The sequence below is a fragment of the Sinocyclocheilus anshuiensis genome, unplaced genomic scaffold (assembly GCF_001515605.1).
Source record: "Sinocyclocheilus anshuiensis isolate Anshui unplaced genomic scaffold, SAMN03320099.WGS_v1.1 scaffold364, whole genome shotgun sequence".
Taxonomy (NCBI): Eukaryota; Metazoa; Chordata; class Actinopteri; order Cypriniformes; family Cyprinidae; genus Sinocyclocheilus; species Sinocyclocheilus anshuiensis.
The window spans coordinates 1,320,435-1,343,101 of NW_015555735.1; the positions used below are offsets into that span (position 1 = coordinate 1,320,435).

Here is a 22,667-nt window from a genome sequence, read left to right on the forward strand (position 1 = left end):
TCTCTCTGTGGTAGATGCTCAGTTCTGGACTACACAAGCCTCCTAAGCTCAAAGAAACACTGCATTCTGCTGCAGTGACTCCAACAGCCATCCTGTCAGAGCTCCTGGAGTGTTATTCTTCAGATGACTGAGGAAAACATAAATATTAGAGGAAAGAAAAGGTGCTCTCTTACCTGAGCAGGGACCTTGGCTCTGGAGCAGCAAGTCCATTTGCTTCTCACACCTGGCCTTCTTCAGCTCACATTCGCTGGTGTATGTGTTCCCATCAGAGCCGCACACCTGCAAATGTTCACAGAGAGGTTAACCTGGCGCGATTAATGGATTTGACAAGATTTAGCACACGTTTTAACAAGTCAAATGCCCAGTGTTGGGAAGGTTACTTTGGAAATGTAATAGGTTACAGATTACAAGTTACCCTATTTAAAATGTAATAAGCCTTTTTCCAAAAGGTACATCTGGAAAAAGGGGGGTCGTCTTATAATCAGGGTCATCTTATATTCGGGCCAATACGGTAATGAGCAAAGGGCTGCTGCTGCTGCTTAACTAAGTAAACAAAGACAAAACTACAACAGTATATTTACAGATGAAACTGACGTGCAATTGAAACCCTGAACAGTAGTTTTACTTCTCTGCTCCATCTGTGCGCTTCCACAGTCCACTCCATTCTCTCTCTCGCATTGATTACTCTGATCCAAACCGTTTGGCGGAGGCGCGGAGAGTGCGCGAGCCGAAGCATTGCCAGTCACGACTAACCGATTCATGATTTATTAGAGATTTAATTATCGAATGGCGAATTCGGAAATAATCACTTTAGTACATTCGGCAGGCAATTATACAATAATAATATTAAAATAGCGGGGCAAATCGTCTGCCAGGCCACCTGGAATCCGCGTTAGGCTATAGGAATTCCGTTTTTATGACTGGATTCTACGAACCAGTCTGTGTTTTCCGCATCGCGGAAATTATAGGACCGTATGTCTCAGAGTAGTCAATGCAATTTGGGAAAGAAATCAATTAAATCTGTATGTGGATGTGTGTAAATATTCAAATGTAATCCCCTTTGTAACCGTTGACATTTTCATAAGTAACTGTTATTTAATTACACATTTTTTCTTAGTAACTGTAACTGTAACTGATTACAGTTACATTTATTTTGTAATTAAATTACGTAACGCCGTTACATGTAACTAGTTACTCCCCAACACTGCAAATGCCTGGGCGGCACTCTCTTCGATTGGAAATGGCGAGGTGTGTGAATGGACATACTGAGCTGCGCGGCACTGTCTGACAGTTGAAGTCACACACGCAGCGGTCATCCTCTGTGTCGTCATCCCATGATCCGCCGTATCGTCGACAACGATCCTGCTCGCAGGTTTCAGATCCTGAACCTGAGCCTCCTGAACCGCAGTCTGTTGGAACACAAACAAATACCCTTGATTGATTTGAACTGTCCATAAAATAAAAATCAATCATTATACTAATTCTAACTCAAACCCTTAACGCAAACATTTTTAAGTATAAAATGAGATTATTTAGTCTATTTATGGGTGGCTGATGCATAACTGTAAACATTTTCTTTTTTTTTTTTTGTCTCCATTAGTTTGTAAAAAAATCCTCTGATAAATACATTTTTAAAATAAAAAAAATTTTTTTAGTATAACAAATAAAATTGTTATACTAATTCTAACCCAAAACCCTTAAGTGTCTGGCATTTTTAATTCATAATTTTTAACCCGGCAAAACATTTTAGGAAAAAAATTTTATTTTTTACATTGTTAGAGCATTAAAAAAAATTTAATAATTTTTTAAAACTATTAATTAATTAATTATTATTAATTAAAAAAAAATGATATTTCATTCATAAGTTACGCTACATCATTGTTAGAGGACTAAATTTTTTTTTGTATAAAAAGACATGAATGAACATGCATAGGCAAAAACAATAGATTTTTTTTTTAATCACCAATACATTTTTAGTAGGATTTTTTTTTACCAAACTTTTGTATAAAGATAATTCTCAACTATGTTATAACAGAATGATTTGATATACCATTTTTCATAATGCAAAATGTGTGTAAAATGGTGTGTAAAATAAACAGGTTTTCTCATTATTCTCATTCTCATACATCTAATTTGCATATTAATGTGTTTTTGGGGCAACATGTAATGAAAAAAGAAGTGTAATAATGGGAGTAATAATTGACAAGATTTTCATAATAATATAGAATATTTAATAGGAATATTGAAATATAATTTCTTTCCCTATTAATTTGTTGTGTCTCCCAAAATGCGTAATGAACATGCTTTTAGTCCCGGCGTCCTCTACAGTGGACATGTATGAAATCAACGTCCTGTTTCGTAACAAAGTCATATTTTGATTTGAAACCCCATAACATTTTCCTGAGATGTTGATTTATGACACACAGTTTAAAAATTTGTCAGATTTAAATGATAATTACAAAATATTATCATATTTCCATAAGAGTGTCACTAAATTAAAATCATACATTTTTGAAGACCAAGGACAGGGAGTGTTCATGGTGAAACATCCAAACATTTAGTATCTCTGAAAAGCCCTGAATGTGCTCTGTACAGGACATCCAGACTTAAAACTGTGGCATGTATAGTCTCAGAGAAATTCACAAAAATATAATGTCCTCATATGAGGATGCAAGGTCCCAGGAGGTTAAATGCGAAATGAGATTATTTAGTCCATTTATGGGAGGTTGATGCATAAAATTTTTGTCTGCATAAAAATTTCTAAAGTTTTTCACCATTTTAATCATTTTTTTGTCTTTATTATTTCACGTAAAAAACTGTGATAAATAAATGTTTAAAAAGACAAATATTCCATCCATATCTTAATGAACATAAATTCATAAATGACATGTAATATATGCATAAAATTATCCATATTAAATATCCAAACCATTTGTCTAAATAAATGCAAAAAACAATAATACAACAACATTATACTGTAAAGTATAGTATGAAAAACGGATAGGACCTATTCATTCTGGAGACATAACCAGATATAACCAATAAATGGCCAACATCAAATTCTATAATATTTTGTCTAAATTTAAAAAAACAAACAAACAAACAAAAAACACTCTAAACACTTTAATTCAGTTTAATTGACTCAAAATTAAATAAAACACTAAAATAAATATTGCATTTCTTTTCAGATTTGCTAAGCATTATATTTAAAGGTGTTCTTAAATTATTAGTGTTTTTAAAAATGCACTTTGATGACCATTAGATAATGACAAAGGTAATCTAAATGTAAAAATGATGAGGTACCGACACATTGTGTCTTACAAACCCATACACAGTTGTTTGGGTGTTTGTCCACACAAAGAGCAGTAACCCATGCACAACCTCAATTTACACCATATAAAAGAACAAATAAAATCACTAACACTGATTTCAGGGAGATAAACAAGCAATCTCACATGAGACCTGGGATCTGAGCGTAAACAGCGGGTAAGTACTTTAGAAGTCACAAAGAGCAAAGACAAATAAGACACGCAGACACTGGGGACCTCATGCAAACACATATTTGCATATCAGTATGCCACACATTGTCTTCTAATAAAATAAAAATATTCCCAGGTACTCAAGTATCTTGTTTTAACTTTTGCTGCCAAGAATTAATGGACAGTGCTTGGCAAAGTATTCAGACATTCTGCGCATACTGAGATTTTCTTCACGTTGGAGTGAAGATTGAAGCAAAGGCACTGCTGGAAGAACAAGATAATGACCAGCAATGGAAATACCCAGCAACTAACAAAATAAATTAAACAAGACACCAGTGTGCCACCGGCAAAGTGTCTCCTACATTTCGATTAGAAGTGAAATAACGTCTCTGTTACGTATGTAACCCCCGTTCCTTGAAGGAGGGAACGGAGACGTCACGTCGGATGACCGACGAATTGGGATCTCGCTTAGAGAGACCAATCTACTTCGAGTGTAAACTAAACGAGCCAATGCACATTGGCATGCGATTATTGCATCCAGCTGCTGCTGATCACAGCGTGAGTATAAGTAGGCAGCAGATGAAGCGCATATTCAGGTTTTCGCTGAGGAGCCGAGCCGGTGACCCGGCCGCTCAGCGGTGGTACAGGAGCTGTGGCGACTGTGATACGCACTGGATCGTCCACAACCCCCCGTCCCCTCTGGGGACCCAGAAATAGAGGAATTACTCTTTGTCGAGTATTTGGGTACCACCGACCGAGAGGTCAGTTGCGGAAAAAGATGAAAAGATTCTCCGCCCGGCCCTCCTCCGGGGGAGGGAGTGGTGTGCTTACCATCTCCTGAAGAGCAAGTCCCTCCACCTCTGGGTCGCCCGTCTCCGGGCCTCTTGCTCTCTCGCTTGCCACCAGGTTTCGCTGTGATCAGCGGCAGCTGGATGCAATAATCGCATGCCAATGTGCATTGGCTCGTTTAGTTTACACTCGAAGTAGACTGGTCTCTCTAAGCGAGATCCCAATTCGTCGGTCATCCGACGTGACGTCGAGAGTGACCGACTGAAAGGGAACTGACAATCTGAAATCAATGTAAACGAGTGTTTCACGGCCATCATGCGTGACGTCAGTAATCACACTACATTATGTCGGGTGCAATTAGTCTCGGTGCGATTTCAGGGTTCGTTTCTCTGTGTGAAACCCCAACGGATAAATCTCGATTCTCTCCAGGATCCAAACTTTGGGGATTATGGGTGAGGAAATAGTGAGGGTTTTTCTTCAGATGAGTCGCCTCATTAAACACACTCTTATCTAGCCTATTTAATTAGAATTAAAGTTCATTAGTCAACAAAGCTGACTTGCTGGAGATATAAAGCACCACTCTTTGTAACAGAGCATTACCGTTTGTTATTTTTAATGAAAGTTGCCGAGCAGCTAATAAAAAGAGTGTAAAACTTGCTGCAGTTCATAACTGCGTGTTTGCCTTCATTAAGGAAAAAAAAAATGTATTTGCTGAGAAAAAATTCTATATCTATACATCTGTATCTATGCCTATATATATACTGTATATACAGTAGATGCTTTCTGAAGGATCATGTGACTGAAGAATGAAGTTGAAAGTTGAAGTCTGTTGAAAATTCCGCTTACCATCTCATAAATAAATAACATTTTAAAATATTCAGATAATCGATATTTATTTCAACTTGTAATAATATTTCGCAATTTTGAGGTAACTTCACAACTTTGTATTAATTTTTGGGGTCTTTTCTCTGCAGATTCTGATATATGCAATTAATTGCGATTAATCAGCCAGTTTATCATTAGCATTAGGGAAACACAAAATCCGCATGTCGATCGATTTGATTAATGAGGAAAAACCAAATGCCTGTGGATACTCTTTCCCACGTCTCTATTGCGAGTTAAACGCATTCTTTTCTTCACATGCAAAGCTGGGTAGGGCAACCTCGTGCACCCTGATGGGAAAATCGATTGTGTATAGGTGGAAATGCCACTAAGCATAAAAAATCTCCTTAAACAGATTATGAAGCCGGTCACAGTAAAGGCTAGGGGTTGGCCAGCACTGATACGTCTTATCAAAAATCCACACTGTCAGCCTTGCAGGGTCGATACTCGTGGAGGCCATTCAATTCATTAGCCCCAGCCTGGAAACAATGAAAGCACTCAAGCCTGAAGCCCTGGCCACAGTGATACAGAGAGCAAACGCACTCACTGTGTAGACATCAGGTTTCTGCTTCAGAGCATTAGCGATCCGACACTGTGATGAAGAGATTCAGTATTTTGCTTAATGTGAGCTGAGCTGAATTTACGCCTTAGGGCAGAGTCTTGTAAAGATCAGCCAAGAGACTCCAAGGGGAAAGAATGTTGCATTTGACTATGATTATTACAACCTTTCTCTTTTTTTTCACACCAATTGCCTATTATTATGGCACAGCAAACAGAGAAAACAGTTACAAACTGTCTGAAGCACAGGGGAAGCACAAAATGCTTCATGCTGCACATACTTTCACAACAAATACATTTAATAACTCAATAATAGGGGTGTGACGAGACACTAATCCCCCGAGACGAGACGAGACACGAGACTGGGTTCACGAGAACGAGACGAGATTTTTTGACTTTTTTAAAGAAATCCTCAATGATGAAATATATAGGAAAAAATAGTCTTTTATTCTTATTAATTAAAATCATGAAACTTATACATTTTCACATCAATTTATTAAAAAGTTTAACAAAAATGACATGTTTAGGGCCCTATGAAATGTTTTATTTTTTCTCACCATATTATTTATATTTTTTATTGTTACCAAATTCTGTGTTTTAGCATGTCTAATTATCTGAATGCATAAAACAACTTAATTTATTGATTTTTTTCTTAAAGTAGCCTTATGAATTTTTTTCCCCTCAGAAATTCTGTTGTATATTTAAATTTTTTCTGGTTATCAAATGAAGGCATAGAACATTAATTTAATTTATCACTTATCTTTTAATTATTGAAAATGAGGCAAACAAGATTTTTTGGCAAACAAAGGGGATTTACTATTAAAATTAAAACATGGAAGAAATGTTTTGTGTGATTATTCCTTAAAAATCGACTTTTGCGGCTTAATATTTACAGATACTAGTACATATCGTGATTTGATTTAAGTGTAATGATCTACTTTTGATTAATTCATTCACGAAATTCCGTGACATTCCGCGTTAAACTGTGAATTCTGTTTTTATCACTGGATAAAGACTACACTGCGTAATTTTCCCGCTTATTATGTGGCCACTTGCCTGATGTGATCAAAAAATATCTTACATACCACCACTTGTGAACGAGCCAGTGTAATGCAAATATATCTGAAAGGTCTGCGCGAGGAAATCGTCACGTTCTCGCGAGACCAGTCAGATCTCGTGAGACACATCGGATCGTGCCACGCGATCTCGTCACACCCCTACTCAATAATAATATACAAAATAATATATACAAAGTTTTCGAAAGAAGCATTCTATCATCACCAAGGCTGCACTTATTTGATAAAAAAATAACAGCAAACCATAGAGAATACATAGAGAAAAATAACAGCAAAACATAGAGAATAAACCAGCCATATTGTGCACAATTTTTTTCAATTACAATTTAAAATAAATGTTTTGTATTTTAATAAAACAGAATTTGAAATATTTTAACTGACTGATCTATAATATTCATATTCTTTGTTTTCTATTTTAATAAAACGTAATTTATTCTTAAGATGAATTTCAGCATCATTACTTTAGTCTTCAGTGTTACATGACCTTGCAGAAATCATTGTAATATTCTGATTAATATTCTGATATATATACAATTCTTTGATGAATAGAAAGTTGAAAAAACATGCTTTTGAAATATTTTAACTGACCGATCTATGATAATCTTGTTTGAAAAATCTTTTGCAACATTACAAATGTCCTTACTGTCATTATTGATCAATTTAATGCACCCCTGATGAATACAAGTATTAATTTAATTAAAATTTCTATTTAGCAAAGAACCTTAAAAAATATGTGTCAAAGCTTCTGCAAAAATATTAAGCAGCACAACTGTTTTTAACATGTATAATAATAAGAAATGTTTATTGAACACCAAATCGGCACATTAAAACAATTTCTGAGAGATCACATATAGTTTGCATCATTATGTTGCTTCATAAAAGCCTATATTGATAATAAAAGATTGTTGACAAATTTATAGTGCATTTTCAAGTGTTTTCTGCTAAGTCAAGCACACGTTGCACAGTAAAAATGAGCTCAGCACTAAAAAAAAAACTCATCTTGCAGCAGAGCTTCTTCTACACAGCAAAGTGCTGCTTATACACTCAGTGTAAATACTATAAACTGTAATTTAAGCATATAAATATATGTGCTGCTTGCGTTTGCGTATGAAACAGACCTGATACCACAAGCAATTCCAAAGCCACAAAGCAGTTTTGCACTGCAAAGACCCATTACAGATTCAACGCACGCTCTCATCCCCTCATCAGCAATACAGTAAATAATACGCTTAAATTAAGGTTTCTAAACTCTGACTCTGATAAACCTGACCACTGAGCAGCAGTGGCAATCATTTCCATATACGAGGCTCTCCGGGCCACCTAAGCCAAATTGTGCAAGCTAAGCACAAGATGAAAGCGTTTACGTTCCCGTTTCTGTTGTGCGTTAGCAGAAAAAAAAAATGCAACGTAAAAAGGTGAATAAATAAACCTGGTGGAGTGAATGGATACGGGTGGGGGAGGAGGTGCTAATTAGTTTCGGCCCTTTGATGTCACCGCCACCCGCGCCGCACACGAACCTTTCAATTAGCGAACACCAAGATGTACACATCAGCTGTTTTCAAAGCCCTTTTCCGTCTCTTTAACTCAATCATGTACTTATGGGGTCCATTTAGCCATGCGGTTTCCATTAAGACGTTCCATTAATAAAGAGCAAGCTAGAGTGAAAGCAAAGTGGGTAAACAGACACAGAATAACTCCAGTAGAAAAAAACAGATGGTACCATCAAGAGGTGAAAGGTTTTTCTGGCCGATGAGGCGATGACGGGGAGAGGAGAGAGATATGGGGAGAATGGGGAGAAAAAATGTCAAGCGGGAGCGCAGCAAGGACAGTGACCTTCAGACTTAGCTGCTAGTTTGTTGCAGGTGGCTGGGATGCCTTACCATGAATGCATAACTCCCATGAAAACACACACACACACACACACACACACACACACACACACACACACACATACATACAGATACACACACACACACACACACACACACACAAACACACAACCTTTGGCCTTCAAGATCGGCAGGATGGTTAGTTGTAGGATTGGGCAATTTCTAAAATATTCACAATATATATGCAATGACTTTACTGGTGACAAAATTAAGGAAAACTGCGAATATTGTGACTTTTTTGGGACATTTGATTTGATAAAAGGCATCACATGACAAATTTTGCACACTTTTAATGACTCTGGGAACATTAAAAACATAATTTACTCCAAAAAAAAAAACAAATTTTCACTCTTATTTACTCATTCTCATGTTGATCCGAACCTGTATGACTTTTTTTTTCTTCTGGCAGAACACAAAAAAGGATACACTGATTAATATCGCCATGTTTTTTGTCCACCCAATAAAAGTCAGTGATGTCTAATGTTGTTTTGGATGCCATTTACATTCATTATATAGGCATTTCTAAAATGTTCTTCCTCAAAATATTGTCTTTCATGCTCCACAGAGGAAAGAAGTCATAAAGTTTTGGATGGACATGAGGTTGATTAAATGGTGACAGAATTTTCATTGTTGGGTAAACTGTTCCTTAAAGACATAGGATCTTCAGATTTAAACTTCAGTAGTAAAACTGGCAATAGAACAGGTAAGTTTGATTCATTTCATGTCAATCAGTTCAAAATGACTCGATTCAAAACTGATCCAACAATTCATCAGTGCTCAGAATATTTTTGTTTTATTTTTAAATATATGTAGATAAATATTGCTTATTAGTACTATGCATTGTTATAGTAGGGAACATTAATAAAAAAAATTAAATATTCTTTTTTGTGTACATTTTTTATGAAGAATACTGTGGAAAATATGCCTACATAATATTAATTAGATATTCACATATTTTATTTATGTGTAGATACATTTACTATATGTTTACTGTGTTTTAGAATTATTAAAAAATAATAATAATAATTCAGTTGGCTACAATGGCTTGTTTTCTTTTCTAAATGAACAAAACATAAAAAAAACTCTTTAAATCAACATATTTAAAGACTAAAAAAAATCACTTTATATCAATATATATAAAGACTAAAAAAAGTTACCTTTTTTAAGCTATAAATTCCAGCCCTAGTTGGTTGTTTTCTGTTTACTTGTGATTTGTCTCCTGTAGATGGGCATTACTGAAAGACCTGGACAGTAGCTTAGAGTAATCGTAACGCTGCCAACATAAAGAGCAATAGGGCATCCTGACAGCCTGCAGAAGTTCTTTATGAGAAGATTCTTGTGTGTAACGGATGACTGCACACTCTGTCCTGTTTGCCCTCTCCCAAACTCTCTTCCTGTGGGTGATCCGGAGCGTGTACTGATGCTTTATACGCTATTATGTTGCTATTTCCAATGCATAATCCGATTTAGTAAACGTATATTCAATTAAAAGCGGGCCTCTGCCCCAAGGTGATGCTCGGTTCTCTCATATCGCTTTGTCTGTGTCTACAATGAGGCTGACTTCAGACTAGCAGAGTGTGAAATTAAACAGGTGATAAATTCTCCGCTACGGCCAGACGCAGGGAACACTGTCATTTTTCATTACCTCCAAATAAAAGAGTGAGAGAACACTGCCATTTCTTTCTTATGACTAATGAACATGCGTATTGAAGCCAGGTCTAAACAAATGAATAAACCATGTCTGTGTAAATAAACAGCCCCTTTGGCCCCTCTGAGAAAATGTTTTACTTTGACACTGTATTTTGTGCCCACAACCGCAAAATCATACCAGCCATCACACAAATGGAGTGCGGTGTTTGAAAGCTAAATGTAAGATAGACAAAACAGCTCTGTTTTCATCAACTTAAAACCCCGTTCACTATTCTTCTAAATACAAAGACCTGCCGGCTGATGTGTTTTAGCCGCCGCAGTGTTGCATCACTAGTCTAGAGAATAAATTGACAAAGCAGGTGTCACAGGCCTCTGGGCAGGATCTATTGACTGGACCCAGATCCTGCAGCCTTTAACAGCAACACCTCCACAGCTTACAGAGCTGGAAAAAAAGGTCTGATGAGACTTAGAGGGGAAAAATGTGTGATTTTTTATTTTATTTATTTATTTATTTTTGTTTTACTGCCAAACAGCCTGCTGGGAATGACTTAAGTGAGATATTACATAAGGACTATACAGAGAAGTGGTAGGGTACATTATAGTTTATTATATACAGAGCTGGGTAGACTACTTTGTAGTTTAAATTGTAGTCTGTTACTGATTTCAAATTACATGACAAAAATAGTAGTTTGTAACGTAATCCATTGCATTACACATTTAGGTAATATAATAAGACTACTTTTTGATTACTTTTAGATGACTTCTCATTTATCATATTGGACAATCTTGTACCATATTGATATAAAAATACAAAGAGTAAGAAAATGTATTTGTTTGTTGTAATTAACATGAAGTGCATTAAACATTACATTACATCAAGGTTTCCCAAACTGGGGTTCGTAAAGGAAATAATACTTAATTAATAAAATATTTATTTTAAAATCTCAGGGAAACTTTATGGAATCAGTTTTCTGCCAAAAGTATTGCAGTCGCAGACAAAAAAGCGTTAAACCAAAATTAAAAAACATAATGAAAAATATATTGCGCAAAATGTAAAAAATTAAAGCAAAGTTCTCAGAATAGCAAACAATAGTCACAGATTGAAAAATAATCAAAAATTAAAAATTGAAAAAATAAGCATGAATCAAAATTTTTAACATTTAAAATCATATTGCACAAAACTGAAATATTAATGCAAAATTATTCGACTTGCACACAAAATCATGTTTTCCTTTGATATATTTCTGTTTCTTTTGTGCCCTCAGACATTTTCTGCTCATATTTTTATTTTCTGTATGCTTATGCTGCTTTTCACTTCGCTCTTGTTTCCAAGTTTAGCGCTCGCTTTTCCAAATGTTGCGGTTAGAGTTTCATGTAAATCAGGGTGGGTTTAAGCGTCATCATTGGTCCACTAGTTCTAGATCGACAGCTCCTACTCTAGCCAATCAGTCCAAGAGGGGAGCTGACGTCACTCCAATGTGTCTCATTAGCATATTTATGTGTGTGTGTGTGTGTGTGTCTTATTGTGCATATATTGTGAATATTACATATATACATATGTTCTATTAAATGTTAGTACAAGTGGAAAGCATGGTACCGACTATAACTGCCTCAAAACCAGAATAAAACTGAATCTCAAACACTGACACAACAGGGACCTAGAGCGAAAAGACAGAGAACACAAGGCGCATACTGATGCCTGCATTTCATGCTTCAAATATGACGGGTCTCTAAGTGCAGTCGATGCGAGGAGGTTAAATTGGCCGCAATAAACTGTTTGGAGTGAATGCATTAACTCGGCTAGCCCCAAGTACAACTGTGAAAATCAGCGAATAACAGGGAGTTCAGCTTCTCACTTATCTTATCACATACATGAACACATAAACCCACCTTCATCACAGACGCCAAGTTTGGCCACCTCAATCTTCCTCTGTTTCTTGCAGGAGGCCAGCCGCAGCTCACAGTCGTTGTTGTAGGTGTTGCCGTTGCTGCCGCACACGGGTTTCACCGGCTGACCCGTGCACTGCTGACACTCACACTGGTTCTGCACGCACCGTGCTCCCCAGCTACACACAGTGCTGCCACAGGTTTCTGATCACACACACGCAACACGCACAAATCACAGGATAGGACAGTTGAGACACAAAGAGATGCAAGAAACTCCAAACACATTCACATGGGATTCTGCTACATAAAAACCACCACGTAAAATCATGTAGCATGCATAACATGATTTGGAAAGAGAGCTAAAACAGTTTCTTGTGTTTTGACAAGAAAACTGCACTGCAAAACATTTTCTTCATCAGTATTTTGTCTTGTTTTCTAGCACCACATAATTCAATGATTTAAAAAAACCCAAAACAAAACATAATTTGCTTGAAATGTAAAACTGCACAAGATATTAAGACTTTTTCAGAGAACATTTATCTTGAATTAAGTTTATTTTTCTCCTTAAATTGTCAATTTTCTTGCTTAAAGCATAATTCTGAAAAACATGGGATTTATGCATAAACAAACAAAACAGATAACCTTAGTTCAAGACACATCAGAAAAAAGTCATCTGTCACAATATTGTAAACTAAAGAAAGTTTTACTGGAAATCAAAACAAAAATACTACAGAAAATGATTTGTTTGGCAGCAAACGCAGACTGATGAGTGAACATGTATGAAGGTGATGGATGAACTGATTGTTGTTTTTCTGTACTCACTGCATTCTCCATGGGCCACCACTCTGAGATCCAGCTGCTTAGTGCAGGCTTCCACATTTAGCTTGCACTCGTTCTCATACGTCATCCCGTCGCTGCCGCACACGGGCTGCCGTGTTTCCAAACACCCTTTGGGGCACACGCACCGGCCAGTCTGAGCATCGCAGATCGCGCCAAACGAGCAGTTGTTGCAGGACTCATCTGCTGAAAAGGAAGTGTGATGTCAACGGAGAGATTCAGGCTACAGATTCACACCATCGCTCACTAGGATCAGCCTCAGCTGCCCGGCCGCCTGTCCGCTTTATTAAAATCTCTCAGCAAAGTCTGGGCTAAAGCATCCTTCCATCATGCAGATGGGAGCAACATTGCTCTGTTTACATGCAGGCACAGCAGAGCATCTTATAACGTCATCCATTTCAACTGATGTTGTGCCTTCGGACACAGTTACAGCCCCCATGACATGACATTGCATTTAATTAACCACATGCCAATATTTACTGAGGAAAACCCCCAAATTAAGCTATTTTATACAAATTTTATACAAAAGAATTAATTCTAATATTAATATGATAGAATATACATGTATTTAAAAAGACATGTAACTAATTCCATATATTTTATACAAAAAAATATCTGGAATTAATTACATGATTAAAAATATATATGTGTATGTATATATATATATATATATATTAGGGCTGGGCGATATATCGAATATTAGCGATATCCAATAATTTTGATGATGATGTAAAATTTGAAAATATCGTGATTATCGTGAATATCGAATATTTCAAATTCAAGCATACTTTCCCAAAAGAACGCGCTGAATGTCCAAAAAAGGAGACAACATGTTATTGCGGACTGCTCAACTGTACACGCCTCTACAGTTCCCCGAATCAGAGCGTCACTGTTACAAGGATACATTTTCTCCCCGGTGTTTTGCTTATTTTAAGCAATCTGGCAACCATGCGCACGCGCTCACTCCTCATTGCGGAAGCGCCGCCGTCGATGATCTCAAAACACTGACAAACAAGCTGGAGTTTAGCGATCAAAATGAAAGTGTCACTCAACCAGTCTGTGTTCTGTCATGAGATCTCGACTGTATTGTTTGCGATTGTTATCGCTAAATAAATGCACTTACTCAACCGCTGTAGTTTGAATAGAGAAACATAGGCTATGGCAATTAGGAATTACTATTAGGAATTTCACTGTTATAATATTTTTAATTTGTTTTACCAGTTTTCATAATTGTGTTCCAGCAACTAGCTCCCCATCTGAGGGGGTTTTTAGTGCCAGTGGGAACATAGTTTCATGCCACAGAGCTTATCTTAAACCAGAGACAGACTTGTGTTCTTAGCTAAAAAAAAGAAAAAATACTTATCCCAGTTTAATTATTTCCAATTATTAAATTGTGAATTGCATGCACTAATTAATAATAAATTAAATATTATATACGAAATGTATTATTCATTTTACATTTATATTTAATATTACATTTGATTAATTTCGTATTTATATTTATTTACAATTATATTAATATTACATTTATATATTACGAAATGTTAGATATATTATATATTATAAAATAATTACATAAAATTAAGAATTTAAAATAATTATTATTAATATGAAACAATTAATAGTATTGTAATAGTACAAAATGTTAATTTGTGATATTAATTGCAATATCATGCAATTCAATTATTAACTGAAGATATAAAATCGTTCTAGTACTATTTATTTTTATATACGGGTCAGAGAGTGTGATTAAGGATTTTAGTGTGTGTGTGTTTTTTTTAATTAATCACAGTTAAGGTGTTAAATTGAAATCCCTAGTTCTCAGATATCTTGCTATGATTACCGAGAGCCCAGTTAATCAGTAAAACAAAATGTGGTTCCAACTGGGAGAGAGGGAGGGAGGGAGCATGGCCGATGACAATTACACCTGGGGGATTGCATTAGAGCAACTGCTATCACATTCAATTAGTGCTGGGGTAATAACAGCACCTGATTTAGTGTTAATGGAGAGAGGTCCTCGTGCATAAATCTCTCGTCTCTCTTCTACCAACCTGTTTATTGCACATTAATAAAGTGACCTCACCTCCGCTCAGGATCAGTCAACCTCAGGGACTGCGCTCGGCCGTCTTATTAAAAGCAGCTGCAGAGTGCTGCCCAGCGGCCGCCCAAGAGCGCTTCGTCGTGACATTCCAATGCAGGCCGATAAATCACATTCGCATGGCTGCTGGTATTCTCCTTTATCAGTATGTGTGATAAAGGCATTTCTTTATCAGTTGCAACATGTTTCCATGCTTTCACGGCCTCGGCAGAGGGAAGCGCAATAGATACGGCAGTCGGTAACATATAAACAGCGATCCAGCATACAAAGCTGGACCCGAGATACGAGTACAGACACGGGCCATTATGGCAGAGCTTAGCCTTATGGGAAACAAGAAGAAATTCTGTCCATTCAGGCCCAGAAATGAAAATTGTGCCATCATTTACTCACCCTCATGTCATTCAAAACCTGTATGACGCTCTTTCTTATTCGAAGCACAAAGAAAATTTTGAATACTGTTTCTCTCTTTTGTATGCAGTTACAATGAATGGGGACTAGAGCTTTCAAGCTTCAAGAAGAGCACAAAAGCACCACAAAAGTATCATAAAGGTATAAAAAAGGTTTGTACCATTTGGGTGTCAAATATATGTCTTCCTACGGCAGCTTTGTGTTGAAAAAGACTGAATTTTAAGTCATTGTTGAGCTGAGTCATCGAATAATTGAGAACTGAATCAGCTTGATATGCAAACTAATCATTCGGATTGAATCAATCAATTCAGAATGTCATCACTACTTCTGTCATTTATGTTTTTCTTAGGTTATTGCAGTCAAATTTCAACTTTCATTCAATATGTTACTTGCCTATTACTATAATACTATTTCTCTTTTTTTCGGTGAATAATGGTTCAAATGTTCAGAATTCAATTACATTATAATAAAAAGTGGATTTTCTTTAAAAAAAAAAAAGATTCAAAGATTACTGGAGTATATTTTACAATAAAATTCAATTTCAGTTTTTCCACTTAGAAACTTCAGCTTTAATTCAATGTGCTATTTGCCTTTTGTCATTAATTGTGAAATACTACCAATTTCTGAGTGAAAATGATTTCTACATCTAACTTTTTTTCAGTTTAGGAAAGCTAGAATTAGTGTTTTCAGATTTTTTTCCCCCCGATGAATAATGGTTAAAATGTTCAGAATTCAATTCCATTATAATAAAAAGTGGATTTTCTTAAAAAAAAAAAAAAAAAAAGATTCAAAGATTACTGGAGTATATTTTACAAGAAAATTCTATTTCAGTCTTTCCACTTAGAAACTTCAGCTTTAATTCAATGTGTTATTTGCCTTTTGTCATTAATTTAAATTGTAAAAAGTAAAAATTGTTTCTACATCAAACTTTTTTTTCAGCATAGGAAACCTAGAATGGATGTTTTCAGAACTTCTATGAATAATGGTTTAAATGTTCAGAATTCAGTTTCATTCTAATGAAAAAGTGTTTTTTCTTCACAAAAAAAGTCATACAGGTTTGGTGATGACAAAAGTTTCATTTTTGGGTGAACAATTCCTCTAAAGGTGAGTGGTAAACTGCTCTCTTTTGCCCAGAGAAAGGAAGGAACATTGTTAATGTCAGGTACAGAACAGCAGTTTTTGTGAATAGCCGTAAAAACTCCCTGGCGATTGGTGCTTGGGCAAGGGCACCGGCTCTATTAGTCTGCTCCATCTCCTCCTAGTTTTTATTTACTGCCCTCTCACTCCTTCCACAGCCTGATGATTTTTCTTCCGCTTCCAGCTCAGTGTCTTGCAGGTAACCTATATTCCCCAACTGTGGCCAGTAACATTTCAATCATCAGTAAAAAGTGCTTATTTGCTGCTGACTCGTTGGCTGTTCTTTCATTTCCTTGCATATAAAAATATACGTATTTGTTCTCAGAGGGGCAGATATCAAATACTCCATTACAATGGCACGCTTTCCTGTAGCTGTGAGACAAGGTCAGCCGCCACTCAAATGTGAGGGAAAAAATCAGGATAATAAACAACGTCAGTCATATCTCTATCAGACTGCACCTGAACTATAAAGATAAGGGCATTTATGAGTCTCCCCTCTATGCGGAGTGAAGAAAATGAAATGAAATTTGGCCACGAGCACATCATACACCCACTCATGTGGGTGCATTGCTATCAACAGCGACCCACATACAAGCTTTCACGAACAGATACACACAAACACAGCTGGGGTCTTAGTGAGGCAGAGGCTGTGGTCTGAATGGGCCTGGATAATTAACGGTGATAATAATAGAATTCACTTGAGGTGGAGAGTGTGGCTGTGTACACAGCACTAAATGAACAACATTTCCTTCTGTATGGTTAGCTGTTTGCAGCCGCTTTTTATTGCCCCTTTCCATTGACACCTGCTCCAGCAAGGGGCCGGACCCATCAACATTGATGTGATGCTGTAATGGGTGGATTTTTTTAAAACTACAATGATTATTTCCAGCTGGAAAAACCAGGTAAATCCTGCTCAAGGTGGTTAAGCTTGTTTATGGAATACCACAGATGGTTAAAAGATGGTCTATCATCTCTAAATTGCTTGTCCAATATGATCTAGCAGGTCTAAACCAGTCACACAATTTCGCAGTTCAGCTGATTAACTATCTAGACTGGACCAAACAAAACTGGACCAGCTACCAACCACCACAATTTTTACAGGATTAGTTTTCAGTTGTTTCTCAATGAATGAATGAATGAATGAATGAATAAACTGTAAACATTTTAATACATTTGATAAAGCTTGTAAAATTAAATGTAATAAAATATTTACATATATAATGTACTTTCTAATGACATATTTCTAATTATATATGGGGTTCCCATGATTGATTTTATGTAATTATAAATATACAGTATATATAATTAAAAAGCAATTTTTTTTTTAATCTAAATATATATTTTTTAAGTTTATTGCTTTCAATGATTTTATTTTTTTTTTTTTGGGGGGGGGGCACTTTATTTTAAGATTCAATTCTTGCTATTAACTAACCATTATTAACAGCCAATATGATAATAACAGGCATGCTAATAAGCAACTAGTTAATAGTGAGAACTGGTCCCTTTACTAAAGTGTTACCATTATCTTTTATTTACAGTTTTTCTATGATTGTAGGAAGCCTATTATTACCTTCTACACATAGAACATCAAGCTTGCCGTTCCAAAACAAATCTGTCAATCTCAAGTATTTCTAAAATCTTCTATTTCTAATCCTGAATCATCAGTTTTAAGATTTCATCCATGTAGGCATGAAAACTGACTTGTTTGGCCCCAACCAAACCTGTTTCTGTGGGTTAAATCTCTGTGGGTAGTTAAGCTTATGTTCCAGAAGCCTGTGAGGAGAGAGATATCACTCTCATTTGTCATTTGCTATCTGGCAACATATATAGCATGATAGGCGGCGCTGCAATAAAGGGCAACCGTGGCCTATAGCGATCTGAGATGAATTTTACTACTGCTACCAAATGACCCCCGGCATCCATTTCGAACTCTTCACTGGCGGCAGAGCCAATACACACACATGTATAAACTGCAAACACATGACACTTCTGTCGACACAATAGCTCCACCTCATTCTCTCTGAACTTAAGCCGACCGTGAAAGAGACTGGCTTTACAAAGGGCTCCAAGTTTAGCAGAAAAAGCACCCTTAATATTCCCCTCCCAAGCCCAAAGACAGCCATCGAAAATGACTTACAAGCCTTTTGTGAAGAACACACATAACCATGCGTTTGTTTGGAGGGCGAGCAGGCCTCTGCAGACTTATCTGGAGCGCTTACAAAAGCCAGACAAAAAAACCCATGACTCATGCAAACAATTACTGTGAAGGATGCTGCCCTCTTTAATTCTAACTTAAGTGCATCGTTTCAAAAAAAGGTTGCGGAGGAGGAAAATTACAGTCCTCTCTCGAAATATCGGTGGAGTGCTTAAGTGCAGGGGGTGGACAGGGATGAAAGGCAGTGAGGGAGTGAGTGGCATCAATGTGTGTGTGTGTGGACTCACCACATGGTCCTTTGTGCTGCATCTGTATCTTTTTCTGAAGGGCACATCCCATGGCCTTCATTTGGCATGAGCTGCTGTAAGTGTGCCCGTCGCTGCCACAAACAGGGTCTTGGTCCTGTGGACAAGCGTCTGAGCATTCGCACACAGGCTCGCTGTTCTTAACCACGCACACGGCTCCGAACTCGCAGGTCTTCTTCAGGCAGGGGCTCTCCAGGTTAAGATCTGCCCCAAAAAGCAAATAAGCAAGTTATCATTCTACTTAGATGAAAATGGGAAAGACAAGGAGGAAGGGAAAGAGTTAAGGTTGCTAAATTCAGATGTCATTCCACTTCCCAGTGCTTAATCAGGATTCTCTACACATTGTGTTTTGACTATTACAAGAGTGACATCTGGATCCTGCATTTAAATCTCAACCATCCATGTTCCACATTTACACCTGCGAGACACCAAAAATGCTGCTATGATTATCTCTATATCAAACATTTTGGGATCTGGAGTGACTCCAGTTTTCTGTTCACACACAATAATTTAATGGATTCAATCCTGCATTTGAACAGTTTTCTTACCCATAACCACTGCAGTGTGCATGTGAAATATCATTCCTCTTTTTCACCTGTGAGACACCAAACCGTTGCTATGATTATCTCTATAGCAAACATTTTAAGATCTGGAGTGACTCAAGTTTTCTGTTCACACATGGTACAATAATTTAATGGATTCACTCTCGCATTTAATTGTGGTTTTCACATCCATAACCACTGCAGTGGGCATGTGAAATGTCATTCCTCTTTTACACCTGTGAGACACCAAACCGTTGCTATGATTATCTCTATATCAAAAATTTCAGGTTTTGAAGTGACTCCAGTTTTCTGTTCACATAAGGTAGAATAATTTAATAGATCCACTCCTGCATTTAAATGTGGATTTCACACCCATAACCACTGCAGTGGGTATGTGACCTATGTTTGATTAGAAATAGTTGATTTTGGACACAAACCACAACTTTTTTTCCCCAACCCATAACACCTGACGGTCTGAGAAAATGTTCTACGAACTGCTTGCTAAACAGATATGCACTCTGACTTTGCAACTGTAAACATGCAGCCCATTAGAGCATCCAATCAGAACACTAACTACTCACATCTTATTTCATGCATCACTAACCAAGCCTCCCTCAACTACAGACAGAAGGCAAAAAAAAAAAAAAAAGACAGACAAGTATAACACAAAGCATCATCCCAGAAAAGGGAGAGCTCTAGTTAATAATTCAGTGTGCTGGGCTACAGCACAGATATGAAATAAGTACATGAAAGAGAGTAGCTGGGACTCTCAGCGGTGCCACAGTAGTTCCACAGTAAGTTCATTAACTGCTGCAGTTAGTAGACAGAGGGCCGAGGGACAGTGGGACTGATCACAAGCCCTGTTTTTGATGCCAACACAGAGGGAAAGAGAAAGAGGAGAACGAGAAAGAAGAAGTGGGTCAGCGGTGAACCAGCACTGCTCACCGTCCTCTAGAGGAGAACCTTTCGTCACCAAATAAGGCTTCATTTCGGCCAATCAGGAGGAATTTTTATAGAAAAAGTAAAAGATTAATGCACAAAAAAGATGGAGGAGGTTTCTAGGGGAGATTCTGTAAAAGCAATGACCCTCATTTTCATTCCAAACCTGAGTAATGTTCTTCCATATAAAACAAAAGCAGATGTTGAGCAGAATGTTCACGCTGCTCTTTTCCATACAATGGAGTTTGAACAATGTACCTGTGAACACTGTGCCTAAAATCTTTTTTGTGTTCTACAGAAAGTCAAATGGATTTGGCATGACATGATAGTGAGTAAATGTTAATATAATATATATATTTTTTTGTTTATAAACAAATGCACAACATGCTGCACATTTGTATGCTTGGGCTCCATAGCTGAGGGTTGAGAAATGCTAGAGGAGTAAACGTGATGTGTTTGCACTTTCACACTAAGATTAAAGACATGTCAAAATAAAAGGCAGCCCTTCAGGCACACTCAGTATTGTGTGAGAGGTAAAATGACAGGGTGACGGCAAATGTTTGCAGGTGCATGCTGGTCGGCGTATGTGAGTGTGTGTGTATAGAAGATTATGTGTTTTTGACTGTTTGTTTGTGAATATGTCTTTGGACATGCATGTACATATAAATGAGAACCCCTCCATCTTCAGTGTTTGTTTTAAGAATGTGTGTGTGTGTGTGTGTGTGTGTGTGTGTGTGTGTGCGCCCCTACCCGTGCTACACATGGTGTTGTCACCGCAGTAATTTATTCCTGGATTAGATGCTATCATTTCCAAATAATATTACAGACACTCAGATACATTTAATATCGCACACAAACAGCTATCATACCGCCTTCAGATAAATCAAATACATCCCTCTCCATAAAAATAACTTTCTTTTCCAATATGATATGAACAAATAAGAACAAAATAATGAGAAAAAAAATTAACATCATTGAGCTTCTTGAAGGGAGAAGAGATTTGCTGTGTTCCAAAGCACACTGAGCTGCTTAAAGAGGCTGCATTTTCAAGAATGCTTGTTAGGGCAATATGATTTGGGGAAAAAAAAATCTAATTATGATTTTCTAATAAAAAATGCAATTAAAAAACAAACAAACAAAATGTGCCAGATTTGCTAAGTGCCTCTTATGAAAATGAACCATGGTTTTATTATAGTAAAAGTGTAGTAACCATGGCTTTTTGGTGTATTGACTACAATTTGTATAACCACAGTTTTACTACAAATACCATGATTAAACTATGGTTAGTGTAAACCATTGTTAATTTGTGGTTACCAAGGTTGAATAAATATAGTAACCATGGAGTTTTGGTTTTATATGTAGCAAAACCATGGTTAATTTGTTGTTACCATAGTTTAACTACAGCAGCCATGTTCTTTTGGGTTTATATGTAGCAAAACCATGGTTGATTTTCATTAGGTTTGTTTGTAGGGCTGCATAATTTGACCAAAAATTGTATTTTAAATTTTTTATTATTAATGAAGAGAAATAGAGAAAGTGTAGTTAGTAGTGTTGCTTTCGTCAACGAAAATTATGACTAAATATCATCGTCAACGAACCTTTATCACGTGACGAAAACGAGACGAGACGCAACGTAAATGGAGCTCCGCTTAGGCAGTATCATTACTTCGTAGATTCTTGGTGAGCCTCGCTAACTGTCTCTAGCGCTGAGTGTAGTGGGGTCTCCTCTCGTTTAGAGGGTCGTCATGCTGAGATCTCCACTCTTGGGAGTTTTTCTACTAGGGCTGAGGGTTGTTAGGCTTCCTCTCGTTTAAGAGAGTCATCCTGCTGAAGCTTCCGCTCTCCAGAGCACCGCTTAGGCAGAAATATAGGCTCTTCCTTTTTTTGAGTCTCACTAACTGCCTCTGGCGTTGAGTGTAGCTAGGTCTCCTCTCACTTTAGGGAGTCGTTATGCTGAGACCTCCACTCTTAAGAGTTCCCCTACCAGCACTGAGTGTCGTTAGGCTTCCTCTCGTTTGAGAGAGTCATCCTGCTGA

At 37.0% G+C, this 22,667-nt stretch overlaps 1 protein-coding gene across 1 annotated transcript in view; it reads right to left on the reverse strand.

The window, feature by feature from the left end:
* LOC107673061 (agrin-like) overlaps nucleotides 1-22,667 on the reverse strand; it is a gene marked incomplete at its 5' end in the record, with an annotated part of 148,835 nt that overhangs the window by 54,562 nt on the left and 71,606 nt on the right. Inside the window, 5 exons of the mRNA XM_016466495.1 lie at nucleotides 174-279; nucleotides 1,267-1,409; nucleotides 12,214-12,414; nucleotides 13,033-13,233; nucleotides 19,133-19,354. Of these exons, the coding sequence (XP_016321981.1) occupies nucleotides 174-279; nucleotides 1,267-1,409; nucleotides 12,214-12,414; nucleotides 13,033-13,233; nucleotides 19,133-19,354 (873 nt within the window). The remainder of the gene's footprint in view (nucleotides 1-173; nucleotides 280-1,266; nucleotides 1,410-12,213; nucleotides 12,415-13,032; nucleotides 13,234-19,132; nucleotides 19,355-22,667) is intronic.